This window comes from Euleptes europaea, chromosome 4 (assembly GCF_029931775.1).
Source record: "Euleptes europaea isolate rEulEur1 chromosome 4, rEulEur1.hap1, whole genome shotgun sequence".
NCBI lineage: Eukaryota > Metazoa > Chordata > Lepidosauria > Squamata > Sphaerodactylidae > Euleptes > Euleptes europaea.
Window position 1 is genome coordinate 112658161 of NC_079315.1, and position 14585 is coordinate 112672745.

Genomic DNA, 14585 nt, shown 5'->3' on the forward strand with positions numbered 1-14585 from the left:
AGCGTTTACGAGGCAGACTACGTTTACAGGGTGGTTTACCATTGCCCTCCCTAGTCGTCTGCACTTTACACCCAGGGCAGGACTTTTTTTTTCTCCAGGCATTTGGCAACCCCAGGAATGACCATGGTTTCTCCGCACAATCTAACATGCAGTGCAGACTTGGATCGGTTGCTTTTGAAGGTAATGAACATTGTGCAATTCCTAGCAGACAGAATCCACCACACACAATACATATTTGAAGTCTAGTGAATGTCAGGGAGTACTGGAATGCCCTCCAGTGGAGTTACTCTAGCCAGACACTTTCATTTTCAGGTACAGTTTGTGATACAAAGTCTCCTTGAGTGTAAATATCAACAAGGCAGCTAGCTGTGTTCGTGGATCCTCAGGGTCCTCAGTACCACCACATTTTACAGCACCATTGCAGGTGGATGGAACCATATTATCTATCCATGAGTATCCATGTTTTCTGTTGCCCAAGAAGGTCGGGCCAGAACCAATGGGTTGAAATTAAATCAAAAGAGTTTCCGTCTAGACATTAGGAAGAATTTTCTAACAGTTACAGTGGTTCCTCAGTGGAACAGGCTTCCTCGGGAGGTGGTAAACTCTCTTTTCCTGGAGGTTTTTAAGAGGTTAGATGGCCATCTGTCAGCAGTGCTGATTCTATGACCTTAAGCAGATTATGAGAGGGAGGGCATCTTGGCCATGGAGTAGAGGTCACTGGGGGTGTGGGAGGGAGGTAGTTGTGAATTTCCTTCATTGTGCAGGGGGTTGGACTAGATGACCCTGGTGGTCCCTTCCAACTGTATGATTCCATCAGCTCAGTTGCCCCACAAAGAATAGGAGTGCCGCATTAAAACGGATGGGCTGTAGCTTGGGGACTTGCTAAAGAAAGTATTTCAAACTATGTAAAATCAATCCTTTGGAACTCACTGCCACAAGATGCAGTGAAATTTTAGATGGCTTTAGAAGGAGATTAAACAAAAATTATAGGGGATAGGTCTGTAAAAGGATGCTAGCATGGAGGCTAAATAGAACTTCAGTGTTCAGAGGTAGTGCTACCTCTAAATACCAGTTGCTGTAGAGGCAACAGAAGTGAAGGACACAAGTATGCTCTGCTTGTGTGCTTCCTAAGAACATCTGGCCAGCCCCTGTGGGAACCAGATTTTTGGTCTTCAGCAGGATTCTTATGTTCATTCTCATACCTGTGCATCTAAGTGATGCATATAATACTGTAGATATTGGAAAGCTGGTGGATATTGTCATTAACATCTGAATGCTGATAATCCCAGATGAAATGGAAAAACATCCACAGACAGACCAAGTGAAAGAGAGAACAAATGTTGACGGTCACCTAAATGTGATCATGCGCATTCACTCGCGTGAGCCAAGGAACAGGAAAGCGCATTCACCAAATTCATCTGAGATTGTCAGCGGTGGTCAGATTTCAGGCATTTGCTGTAAAGATAGACACTGGTGGCACTTCACAGTTTCAGGGGAGATACATCCAAAGCCTTAGGTACTTTACAAATCATCTCACTAAGTAAAAAGAAATTTAAAAGCGTCATCCATCAAATATTGGAACAGTATTCTCTCTTTTCTGGGGTACAGCTCCATCTGCTGTATCGTCAAAGGAAAGACATTCCCTGTATTTATGATACACAGTTGAACGTTCCCAAGCCGAATCACCAGCGCATATGTAAATTAAAGCCATTAGTTCACATTTTAATACAGCTTTTAAAAGCTAATGCGATCTTCTTTCTGTTCGAGAAGACAAATTTCAGCATTTTTTTAAATCAAGCCAAGCAACCATTTTGTCTGTTGGGGGCATCTTTTCCCAAGTCCGTTTTATCGTGGAGGAGCAGAAGAAGAAAAGTCACGCGCTCCACCTTTGCCATCACGCGAACACCCCTGAGTTCAAGCGGTCGTAACCGTTATCTCTCCGGCAGGTCAGCACACAGACGCTCATCATCCCAAAGAACTGAAATGAGAAAACATTTAATAATAATATTATTAAATCGAGTCTTCGGCATCGATTGTGTTTACATCAATGCTCAGAGGGATTTACAGTTAGAGTCATAGAATCATGGAAGGGACCACCAGGGTCATCTAGTCCAACCCCCTGACCAATGCAGGAAATTCCAAACTACCTCCCGCCCCACACCCCCAGTGACCTCTACTCCAATCCCCGAAGATGGCCAAGATGCCCTCCCTCTCATGACCAGCCTAAGATCACAGAGTCAGCATTGCTGACAGATGGCCATCTAGCCTCTTCTTAAAAACCTCCAGGGAAGGAGAGCTCACCACCTCCCGAAGAAACCTGTTCCACTGAGGAACTGCTCTAACTGTTGGGAAATTCTTCCTAACATCTTCCTAACGGTGCATTAGGAAGTTCAAAAGGTGCATTCCACCCACCCACCCCAGCCATTAAGGTGCATGTATCTAAAAGCAGCAAGCTTGTACATGGTTTCTAGAATGGCAAGGCTGGAAGAAATCTAGGCGAAGACGGATAACCAACCACTCGGTTAATCAAGCTCGAATGGGACATCAGAAATGTTTCCTTTTCCTCCTGTCCCAGTTGGCTTCTGTCAGGGACCCCACTAGAAAGATAACCACCACCCGGACAATGACGACTGGCCAGAATTAAACCGTGTGATTAAAATACCTTCACGATGGCAAACCCCAAAACAACCAGCATAGCGTAGCTGAGAACACTCTCTATTGCAAAGATCATTTGGTCTGCGCAGCCCTACAGAGAGACAGGGGGAGGGATAAAAAGTTGTATGTGTTAAGAAATTACAGCCCTCGCCTGAAAACAAAACATTTTTAATAACCCTCACACTGGTTGCAGAGTAAGGTTGCCAACCTCCAAGTGGTGGCTGAAGATCTCCCGCTAGAACAACTGATCTCCAGGCAACAGAGATCAGCCCCCTTGGAGAAAATGGCCTCTTTGGAAGGTGGACTCTATGGCATTATGCCCCCAATGAAGCCCCTCCCCTTCCCTAACACCACCCTCCTCAGGCTCCACCCCAAAAGTCTCCTGGTATTTCCCAACCTGGAGCTGGCAACCCTATTGCCGAGCCATCGTTTTTGAGAGTTACAGGGCCAACAAGGACACGCTTTCTGAATTGCTCAGGCAAAATAAACTGTTTTTCATACGCATTTTCATACGCATGCTGTTATTTTAATTTATGAAGTAACTGGGTTGGAGCTCATAGGTCCACTGTTTTAATTAGCAGCCTCTACTACCAGCAGGAAAGCTCATGCAAGAGCAAAATGCTGCCATTAGAGAGAGAGAGAAAGAGAGAAAGAGAGAAAGAGAGAAAGAGAGAAAGAGAGAAAGGGAGAGAGGGAGAGAGGGAGAGAGGGGAGAGAGGGGAGAGGGGGAGAGGGGAGAGGGGGAGAGGGGGAGAGGGGAGAGGGGGAGAGGGGGAGAGGGGAGAGGGGGAGAGGGGAGAGGGGGGAGAGGGGAGAGGAGGGAGAGGGGAGAGAGGGAGAGAGGGAGAGAGGGAGGAGAGGGAGAGAGGGAGAGAGGGAGAGGGGAGAGGGAGAGGGAGAGGGAGAGGGAGAGGGAGAGGGAGAGGGAGAGGGAGAGGGAGAGGGAGAGGGAGAGGGAGAGGGAGAGGGAGAGGAGAGGGAGAGGGAGAGGGAGAGGGAGGAGGGAGAGGGGAGAGGAGAGGGAGAGGGAGAGGGAGAGGGAGAGGGAGAGGGAGGGAGAGGGAGAGGGAGAGGGAGAGGGAGATGGAGATGTAATTTTTTTATTTATTGGCATGCCCTTACCTCGGTATTGAGATACTGTAGCTCGCTCACTCGTCCTGTGCAGTTCTTTTTAAATGCTTGCTTGCAGCAGCTAATGGGAATGCTGTTGTTGCCGGTGGTGTTGTACCAGGTGCTGCCAATCCAGTCTGTATAGTTGCTGACGCCGCAGCACTGAAGCTTTAAGGGGGAAATGGAAGGCATCAAAAAACAGAGGTCAGGTCCCTCCCACCTGAGAAATGTTAACATCTTGAAAATGCTGGCCCTTTTTATCAATATTCCATGAACACATGAAACTGCCGTATACTGAATCAGACCCTTGGTCCATCAAAGTCAGCATTGTCTATTCAGACCGGCAGTGGCTCTCCAGGGCCTCAGGTAGAGGACTTTCACATCACCTACCTACCTAGTCCCTTTAACTGGAGATGCTGGGGATTGAACCTGGTACCTTCTGCATGCCAAGCAGATGCTCTACCACCGAGCCACAGCCCCTCCCCAGTCGTCAACTGTCTCCTGAAAATTATCCAAGGCTGCTGCCGTGCTAGTATCCCCTCCCTCCATATGTGCAGCACAGCTGGATGTGAAGTCCAGGTGTGAGCACCTGGTCAAATTGGAGCTGGCTGCCTCCACACAAAGCCCAGATTCTAAACCAGCATTAAGTCATAGGGTTGGGGTTGCAGATGTAGCTGACAATGGCTCTATTTTCACATACTTTGTTTTCATTAAGCCCTACCAAGTGCCTAGTCCTTATGCTCCCAAAGATCGATGGGTGACATGCAAGCCAAAAACAGGCAACGTCTGAGACGGTGAGTCATCTGTTCTTAACAGCAGCAGGCAACGTAATTGCCTGGGAAACCACTAATATTTTTTAAATGGTGACATGCAAGCCAAAAACAGGCAACGTCTGAGACGGTGAGTCGTCTGTTCTTAAGAGCAGCAGGCAACGTAATTGCCTGGGAAACCACTAATATTTTTTAAATGTGCGAGAAAGTCTAACCCAAAGACTGCTGCATGCAGACCAGACTACATGTGTGTTATGTGTTAAGTGCCGTCAAGTCGCTTCCGACTCAGGGGGACCCTATGAATCAAAGTCCTCCAAAATGTCCTATCTTTGACAGCCTTGCTCAGATCTTGCAAACTGAGGGCCGTGGCTTCCTTTATTGAGTCAGTCCATCTCTTGTTGGGTCTTCCTCTTTTCCTGCTGCCCTCAACTTTTCCTAGCATGACTGTCTTTTCCAGTGACTCTTGTCGTCTCATGATGTGACCAAAATACTATAGCCTCAGTTTAGTCATTTTAGCTTCTAGGGTCAGTTCAGGCTTGATTTGATCTAAAACCCACTGATTTTTTTTATTTGGCGGTCCATGGTATCCGTAACACTCTCCTCCAACACCACATTTCAAAGGAATCTATTTTCTTCCTATCTGCTTTCTTCACTGTCCAGCTTTCACACCCATACATAGTAATAGGAAATATGATGGCATGAATTAATCTTATGCAGTGGTGGCTGCCAAATCAACATTTTAAAAAATCTGCACAGCCGATCAATACTCCAGTGGCCAATCAGAAGCCCCATCCACACCACCTGGTCCCACCCACAGGCACCACGTTAGAGACCCCTGGTTTATGGTGCGTCATGCCTTAGACAGTTTTCGATTTGCTTTGTTTCCTAATTTCCTATAATTAATGAATAGAAAACAAATACTGGGAGGAAAATTGCAGCCACAATCATGAGCTAAAATGCCTATTCAAATTTGCAGATCTATTTACTTTATTTATCGCCCACCATTCTAAGAGTTATCGTCCTAATAAAGGCAATTTGTGACAATAATTCTAAAACGTGATATGTTTACCTACCTCGTTCTGTAAATAGTCTACCATATGAGACTGGGAATTATTCCCATCGTACTCTTTGAAAACTTGTTGCAGCGGTTCGCGGAAATCACTTTTAACCTGTAATAGGAAAGAATGGCTGTTTTGTGAATCGGTCTCCAAGCTGAACATCCTATATCCCAGGGAAATTAAGCCTCAGGCATGGAAGGTGCACAGAGTTCTCTAGTACTCCTCTGCATTCTCCCCCTGAGCAATATGCCATCTTGGGTTCTCGGGAGCTGAAGAAATACTTAAAACAACGGATCTGGGACACAGTTATAGAATCACAGAGTTGGAAGGGACCACCAGGCTCAGCTAGTCCAACCCCTTGTACAATGCAGGAAATTCACAACTAACTTTCCCCCCCCCCCAATGACCCCTACACCATGCCCAGAAGATGGCCAAGATGCCCTCCCTCTCATGATCTGCTTAAGGTCATAGAATCAGCATTGCTGACAGATGGCCATCTAGCCTCTGCTTAAAAACCTCCAGGGAAGGAGCGCTTACCACCTCCCGAGGAAGCACGTTCCACTGAGGAACTACTCTAACTGTTCCTGTTCCACTGAGGAACCGCTCTGTTAGAAAATTCTTCAGGCTGATAGAGGTCGGGCACATCTCTATCTGGCGGTAGGGTATCATAGCCAAAATTTTGTGCCGGCGAACTACGCTTCAGAATTATCCAAATACCACAGAGCTTTCACCCTAGCCTGTTTTAGCTGCCTGCTCTCAGTGCTACTGGAAGGGAGATGCTTGCCTGTTCCCTATTCCCAACGTCCGTGCTCCTGCCAATCAAACGCAGTCTAAACAGTGGAACATGTGTTATACTGTCCACGTTATAAGAAAGTTCATTCCACATACCTACTCTATCTAAGTTCCCAGGAAGATCTGGAAAATTGTCCTCCTTGAAGATCACGCCAACGAGACCACCTCTAAAAGTGGCCAAATTCTGGGATGAGCCTTTGTCCCCAAAGAAGCAGCCATTCCAAACGTTTTAATAACTTTTGTGTATAATTGATTACAGGACAATAAGGTTATGAATTTTAATCTCTGCATAGTTAATTTGTACGTAAATAGTGCTGTTAAACTGATGCTGACTGATCTCTTGATCATAATAAACATTGATTGATTGATCTTAATAATCGATGATTGATACTTAGGGAGCCAGCGTGGTGTAGCGGTTTGGAGCAGTGGACTCTGATCTGGAGAACCGGGTTTGATTCCCCACTCATCCACATGAGCGGGGAGGCTAATCTGGTGAACCGGGTTGGTTTCCCCACTCCTGCACATGAAGCCAGCTGGGTGACCTTGGGCTAGTCATATTCTCTCAGCCCCACCTACCTCACACGGTGTCTGTTGTGGGGAGGGGAAGGGAAGGTGACTGTAAGCTGGTTTGATTCTTCCTTAAGTGATAAAGTCGGCATATAAAAATCAACTCTTCTTCTTCCTCCTCTCCATTCTTACAACACCTTTAGACTACAGGAAAGATCATTCCTGGGGTTGGCAGAACCAACACTGAAGAACATTGGGCTGTCAAGAGGACAGAGTAGGGAGGGAAAGGGACATGAAGTCATCCAACCCTGCCTCAGTGGAGATGGGCTTGCAAAAGAGGGAGAACCAGCGAATTCAATCCCTCATCTTTGTTTGCTCCAGCCTCTTCAACCACATAGCTGTTTCTCTGGGCTAGCCTATAAACAATCTTCCCAGGGATTCAGAATGGGCACCTGGAATGGAGAGAAACCAGGAAAATTCCATATTCCATACCCAGATGGGTGCATATAGGACACTGCTTTCAACAAAAAACATTTAACCCCCATGGCATTCAGGATTGTGAACGGTTTCTTTCTCTGTGGGATGAAAACACTGAAAGAAGTTGCACCTGTAACTTATAAGGCAGGGCTGCCACTTGATTAAAACAAACTGTGGTCGGTTAAATCAAGAGCATTAATGAAGGAAGCATAATATTGCACACGAACAGGTCTGACTCAAAGGATATTGCATCTTCCTGCATCGCTCGCAGCAAGATCCAAACTAAACCAAGATGGACTTCCAAGCCCTGTGATTGGCAAGCACTACCTCTGGATTGGTCAGGCCAGGTATCAATACTCAGAGCCTTCGGTTACTGCCCCAGTGACCAGCACGGCACATTCTAAGTTCTGGGTCACCAATACAGGAACTCTGGGTTGGTTGGTCCCTGGCCGGGCCGTAGGGCTGCCAACCTCCAGATGGTGGCTGGAGATCTCCTGGGATCACAACTGATCTCCAGGCAACAGAGATCAACTCACCTGGAGAAAATGGCTGCTTTGGAAGGTGGACTCTACAGCATTATACGCTGCTGAAGTCCCTTCCCTCCTCAAACCCTACCCTCCTCAGGCTCCCCCTCCCCAAATCTCCAGGCATTTCCCAACCAGGAGCTGGCAACCCTACAGGGCCACCTGGATCCCCCATCTAGTCTTCATAGAGTATGAGGAATTCGCCGAGCTCGGAACTGTTTTTAACACGAGTCCAGAGAAAGATATGGACGCTTTCACCCACCCTTGATCTGTAAACGAATCCAAGGACAAATGCTGACACCTCCGCGATGAAGATCAGCAGGATAATGAACAAGAACTGAAACAAGGAAGGAGGAGACAGTTCAGAAAACATGGACATAACAGCTCGCACCCTTTTGGACATATACACGAAGGAATGAGAGAGAATCATGCTTCAGAGAAAAGCCACCCACACTCATGGGACTAGAGCAACTGCCCTATGGGGAGCAGTTAAAACGCTTAGGGCTGTTTAGCTTGGAAAGAAGGTGGCTAAGAGGAGACATGATAGAGGTCTATAAAATTATGCATGGTTTAGAGAGAGTGGACAGGGAGACGTTTTTCTCCCTCTCCCATAATACTAGAACGCGAGGTCATCTGTTGAAACTGGAGGGTGACAGAACCGGGTTTGATTCCCCGCTCCTCCACATGAGCGGCGGAGGCTAATCTGGTGAACCGGGTTGGTTTCCCCACTCCTACACACCAAGCCAGCTGGGTGACCTTGGGCTAGTCACAGTTCTATTAAGAGCTCTCTCAGCCCCACCTACCTCACAGGGGGTCTGTTGTGGGGAGGGGAAGGTGATTGTAAGCCGGTTTGAGTCTCCCTTAGGTGGTAGAGAAAGTCAGCATATAAAAACCAACTCTTCTTCTTCTTCAGGTGGTTCCTGGAGATCTCATGTTATTACAACTGATCTCAGAGATCAGTTCACCTGGAGAAACTCTATCGCATTATGCCTCATTGAAGTCCCTCCCTTCCCCAAACCCCGCCCTCCTCAGGCTCCACCTCCAAAATCTCCAGATGTTGCCCAACTTGGAGCTGGCAACCCTATGCTTAGGTTTGCCAACCTCCAGGAACCAGCTGGAGATCTTCTGCTATTACAACTAGGGTTGCCAACCTCTAGGTGGTGGCTGGAGATCTCCTGTTATTGCAACTGATCTCCAGCTGATAGAGATCAGTTCACCTGGAGAAAATGGCCGCTTTGGCCATTGGACTCTATGGCGTTGAAGTCCCTCCCCTCCCCAAACCCCGCCCTCCTTAGGCTCTGCCCCAAAAACCTCCCGCTGGTGGAGAAGGGGGACCTGCCAACCCTAGCTATGCTCCACCTCTCATGGCAGCCACAGGCTCTGAAAGTTTGCGGACACCTGAGTTAAGAGCGTTGGACTAGGACCAGGGAGACCCAGGTTCAAATCCCCTGTTGCCACGAAACTTACTGGGTGACCTGGGGCCCGTAATTCTCTCTCAGCCTATCCTACCTTTAACCGACTGCGGGATTCCCACCAGGGCTGTGTGTTGTCGTCTGCCCATGGGACCTCTTGCCCCCGGGGGCTAAACTGGGAAGGGGAGGGGGGTTCTGCGCCCGAGTTCTCCTCCTCCTCAGTTTGCAGCTCATGAGCCCAGGCATCCCTTTCGCTCTCTGCAAACCATTCGACACACGGCAGGGGAACTTTCTTCAGGCCGTGTCTGCGAGGGTTTAAATACACCCTGGCAAGCATCGACCCCACTCTTCCAGCTGCGTGAGAGGGCCTTCTGGCCCCCGTCCCATTGCCCTGGGCACTCAACCCTGCCCAGACTGTTGCATCAGTGGCTGGTTGCCCCAGCAACAGACTGGCTCAAGTGGGTCTGTTGTGGTGCAGGCCCTTCCAGACCCTCCCCTGGTAGGGTTGCCAACCTCCAGGTACTGTTGAGAAAACAAAACCAGCACACGATTTCAATGCAATACAACTATATAATAAAGTGCAAGATACCAAGTGAATACTTAACTATAAGAGGACAATATGTACACTATATACAAAAAAACAAAATTACAAAATACAAAGTACACAAATGCAAGTCAATCCAATTGGTTCTTCTCTCAAGGTAAGTATTCTTGATCTTTTCTAAATATTTTTTGTTTTTGTTTTTTAGTATTGCATATAAGTGTAGCAGTGCTACAGGTAAGTAGAATATAGTCTAAGACACATTAAGACAGCCGAAGAAGGGATACAAGGACGTGTCGTCTAGATCGGTATCCACGTTTAGCTGGAGGCTTCATCAGCTGATCCTATTCATTCAGAGAAAATATATTTGCACATACTCTGAGACATTGGAACTTACCTGGAGCCGCCTTGGCTATTGGAACGTGATATGTATGACGATGTGTTTTCCTGTGCAAATATATTTTCTCTGAATGAATAGGATCAGCTGATGAAGCCTCCAGCGAAACGTGGATACCGATCTAGACGACACGTCCTTGTATCCCTTCTTCGGCTGTCTTAATGTGTCTTAGACTATATTCTACTTACCTGTAGCACTGCTACACTTATATGCAATACTAAAAAACAAAAACAAAAAATATCTAGAAAAGATCAAGAATACTTACCTTGAGAGAAGAACCAATTGGATTGACTTGCATTTGTGTACTTTGTATTTTGTATTTTTGTATGTAGTGTACATATTGTCCTCTTATAGTTAAGTATTCACTTGGTATCGTGCACTTTATTATATAGTTGTGTTGCATTGAAACTGTGTGCTGGTTTTGTTTTCTCAACAATACCCCACAGCGCAGAGCCTTTTTGCTTTCTGGTTGTAACCTCCAGGTACTAGCTGGAGATCTCCTGCTATTACAACTGATCTCCAGCCAACAGAGATCAGTTCCCCTGGGGAAAATGGTCGCTTTGGCAATTGGCCTCTATGGCACTGAAGTCCCTCTACATTTGTTAGCTGTTGTTTATCCTATTTAGTTACACCTTTGTTTATCTGCACCCCAAAAGAGGTTTGGAACCTCTTATCCCCTCTCATAATCCATTACGGGTAACAATCAAATCTGTTCAACCCCCCCTTCAACACAGAATCACTATGATTCACATTAAGCTTCTCTCTGCCTCCAGTCCTTTCTTTCCTGTTCCCCTTCCGTAATTTTCCTTATAGAAAGCTGAAACTTGATTTCCTCTTCATAGCATCTGAAAAAATGACCTTTGACCCACAAAAGTGCATGCTAAAATAAATGTAATTAAGTCTTTTAAGGCGCTACTGGACTTCTGTTTTATTTTGCTACAATAGACTAATACCGCTTACCCCTCCAGGACAATTGTAAACCCACATTTAAAAGGGTGTTTCCAAGGGTAAATACTTACCACTCCCAAGCCAACCCGGGACTCGCGGAGGGTGGAGCAGCATCCGATCAGCCCGATGACGAACATCACCACAGCAACACAAATGATAATGACAGCGGGCAGAATGGCATATTCGTCCTGGTGAAAGGGGTCGTAGGTCTTGTAGGCGTTAAGAACATAACTGCCGACGTAAGCGAGTCCAGCTGCAGCGCCCTTAAAACATAAAGCAAACCACAACATGAAAACATTCCTGTCATTCGAATGACAACGTCCAGCTGAATCTTGTCATACGTTTCAGCAATCGGTACCCCCTATCGTTGTGAGCGGGGTCATCTGTAACACAAACTATTCCCACATTTTATTTGTTTTCAGTTGTGCTCTGCCTTTCAAACTGGGACTCAAGGCGCATTACAATAGAACTATTCATGTGAAAGAGATCTGGGAGTCTTAGTGGACCACAAACTGAACATGAGTCAACAGTGTGATATGGCGGCTAAGGAGGCCAATGCAATTCTGGGCTGCATCAATAGGAGTATTGTGTCTAGATCAGTGGTTCCCAACCTTTTTTTGACCAGGGACCACTAGGACTTTTTTGTTTAGTGCAGGGACCCCAAGGTTCAAAATAAAAATTCTGAGAATTTGAAAATAAACTTTAATCATAACTGTTAGTTAAACATTAAACTTAGAATAATATTTGAATATATATTTTTTATAATAGAGAACTTTTAATTGAAAATATTAATTTATTATGGGTTTATAACTTTGTTTTGCGGACCTTAATTTAGTTCTCGCGGACCCCTGGGGGTCCATGGACCCCTGGTTGGGAACCAGTGGTCTAGATCAAGGGAAGTAATACTACCACTGTATTCTGCATTGGTCAGACCTCACTTGGAAAATACTGTGTCCAGTTTTGGGGTCCACAATTTAAGAAGGATGTTGACAAGTTGGAGCGTGTCCAGAGGAGGGCGACCAGAATGGTCAAAGGTCTGGAATCCATGCCCTATGAGGAGAGACTTAGGGAGTTGGGTTTGTTTAGTTTGGAGAAGAGCAGGTTGAGGGGAGACATGATAGCCATGTTTAAATATCTGAAGAGATGTCATGTTGATGAGGGAACTAGCTTGTTCTCTGTTGCTCCAGAGATTAGGACACGGAGTAATGGATTTAAACTAATAGAAAAGCGATTCCACCTAAACATTAGGAAGAACTTCCTAATGTTGACGGTGAGGGCTGTTCGACGGTGGAATGTGCTGCCTCGGAGGGTGGTGGAGTCCCTGTCTTTTGGAGGCATTTAAGCAGAGGCTAGATGTCCATCTGTCGGGAGTGCTTTGATTGTGGGATCCTGCACAGGTTGGGGTCACTGGGGATGTGTGGGGAGGTAGTTGTTAATTTCCTGCATTGTGCAGGGGGTTGGACTAGATGACCCTGGTGGTCCCTTCCAACTCTATGATTCTATTCAGTAAGCCGGTTACAGAAAATATGATAACATTTGAACGACAACAACCTTTGAATCTACCAACAAAGATTCCTAGCAAAACAGAGGGGCCGTGGCTCAGTGGCAGAGCATCTGCTTGGTATGCAGAAGGCCCCAGGTTCAATCCCCAGCATCTCCAGTTGAAGGGACTAGGCAAGCAGGTGATGTGAAAGACCTTTGCCTGAGACCCTGGAGAGCCGCTGCTGGTCTGAGTAGACAATACTGACTTTGATAGACCAAGGGTCTGATTCAGTATAAGGCAGCTTCATGTGTTCATGTGTTTATTCAATCAGCAAGCAAATTACACAATATAACAACATTTGAATCTAATATCAAAGATTCCCACTAAAACAACATAATGTGGTAGGGCATGGAGTGAAGAACTGGAAGGGAGGGTAATGTTATCCCTAACTGGTGAGGGTGGGGTTTGGGGAAGGGAGGGACTTCAGTGGGGTATAATGCCATAGAGTCCAGCTTCTGAAGTGGCCATTTTCTCCAGGTGAACAGATCTCTATCGGCTGGAGATCAGTTGTAATAGCAGATCTCCAGCTAGTACCTGGAGGTTGGTAACCCTAGTTGTAAACCCAGGAGCTCTCCAGCCACCACCTGGAGGTTAGTCAATGCAGGGCAATCACAATGGCTATTAATCAAAACCAATGATAACAATATCCTTAAAGGTTTAGTTTCTTATTCGTCCTTTGTTCCTTCACAAAGATACAAAATATGCATAAACAGTACAACAGAAAATCAAAACAGGCTTCCGGTAATTCTCCTGTTTCATATAAACTTTCATCAGTTGGTAAGTATGATTTCATAAATTATAGTTCATTAATCCTTTGTTTCTTCTTTTTTTCAGATACTTTGCTGAAGAGTTATTGAGGATTGTTCGTGCACAATGGCGATCCCACGTTGTATCTCTAAATAAAATATTTTTTCAAAAGCTATCATTGGAACTCATTATATAATTATAAAAATATGCAGCACATCTACATAATATGAATATAATTATACTCACAGACTACTTTTCCACGTCTTTCATATATTTAATTCTACCATTCTTATGGTGAGTGTTCTTATCTCATGGTGGGATAGAGTGGAAAGAGAGGGTGCGATATTTATTGAAAACGCTCCTATACGGCGTTAAGCAGCAAAACTCACAAAAAGGCAGAGTAGTCGCATGCCGAGTTCAATCCATTGGGGGCCATAGTATTAAACATGGTAATAAAGTGAGCTTCTCTCTGAAGAAGAATCCTATCTATATTTTCCCTATTAAACCGTTTCTTCTTGTATTGCCATAAAGCAAAAAACCGCAAGTCGGTGTCATTATGTTTTGCCTGCTTAAAGTGCGCTACGACCGGAGCCTCTAACACGGAGTTCCGTATCCTCGATCGGTGCTCTCCAATCCGTATTTTCAAGGATCGACTCGTTTTGCCTATGTACATCAATTCGCAAGAACATAGGACGGCGTAAATCACGTTTTCTGAGGAACAATCCGTACATGACTTGATTTCAAATTTAAAACCTGTTTTGACATAAGTAAAACTCTTAACAGGGAGCGCATATGGGCACATCGTACAAGATCCACACCGATAATGGCCCCTCCTAGTAGTTATAATGGGCCGATCAATTCTATCGGTGTGTACAAGTTGATCCTTAAGGGACATGGTTCTTCTGTACCCTAACGGGTGGTTCAGAGCAGTCAGGCAAAGTGGCAATCATGTGCCAATGTTTATAAATAATTTTCCGAATGCCACCCACTAAAGGAGTGTACTGAAAAGATGAGGTTATTTTGGATATTGGTCTCTTAGAACGAGTAAACATCTGTTCCCGTACCTGTACATCCGCCCGTTTTTTAGCCGAGTCAATCAGAGTT

At 45.8% G+C, this 14585-nt stretch overlaps 1 protein-coding gene across 1 annotated transcript; it reads right to left on the minus strand.

Moving 5' to 3' along the window:
- Positions 1 to 1894: 1894 nt before the first annotated feature.
- On the minus strand, positions 1895 to 11481 carry LOC130476886 (tetraspanin-36-like). Its single transcript, XM_056848892.1, has 6 exons — positions 11263 to 11481; positions 8156 to 8230; positions 5609 to 5704; positions 3778 to 3933; positions 2663 to 2746; positions 1895 to 1978 (listed from the first exon to the last, which is right to left on the minus strand). The coding sequence occupies exons 1-6, from the start codon at positions 11479 to 11481 to the stop codon at positions 1895 to 1897; spliced, it is 714 nt and encodes a 237-aa protein (XP_056704870.1).
- Between the last annotated feature and the right edge of the window lie 3104 nt (positions 11482 to 14585).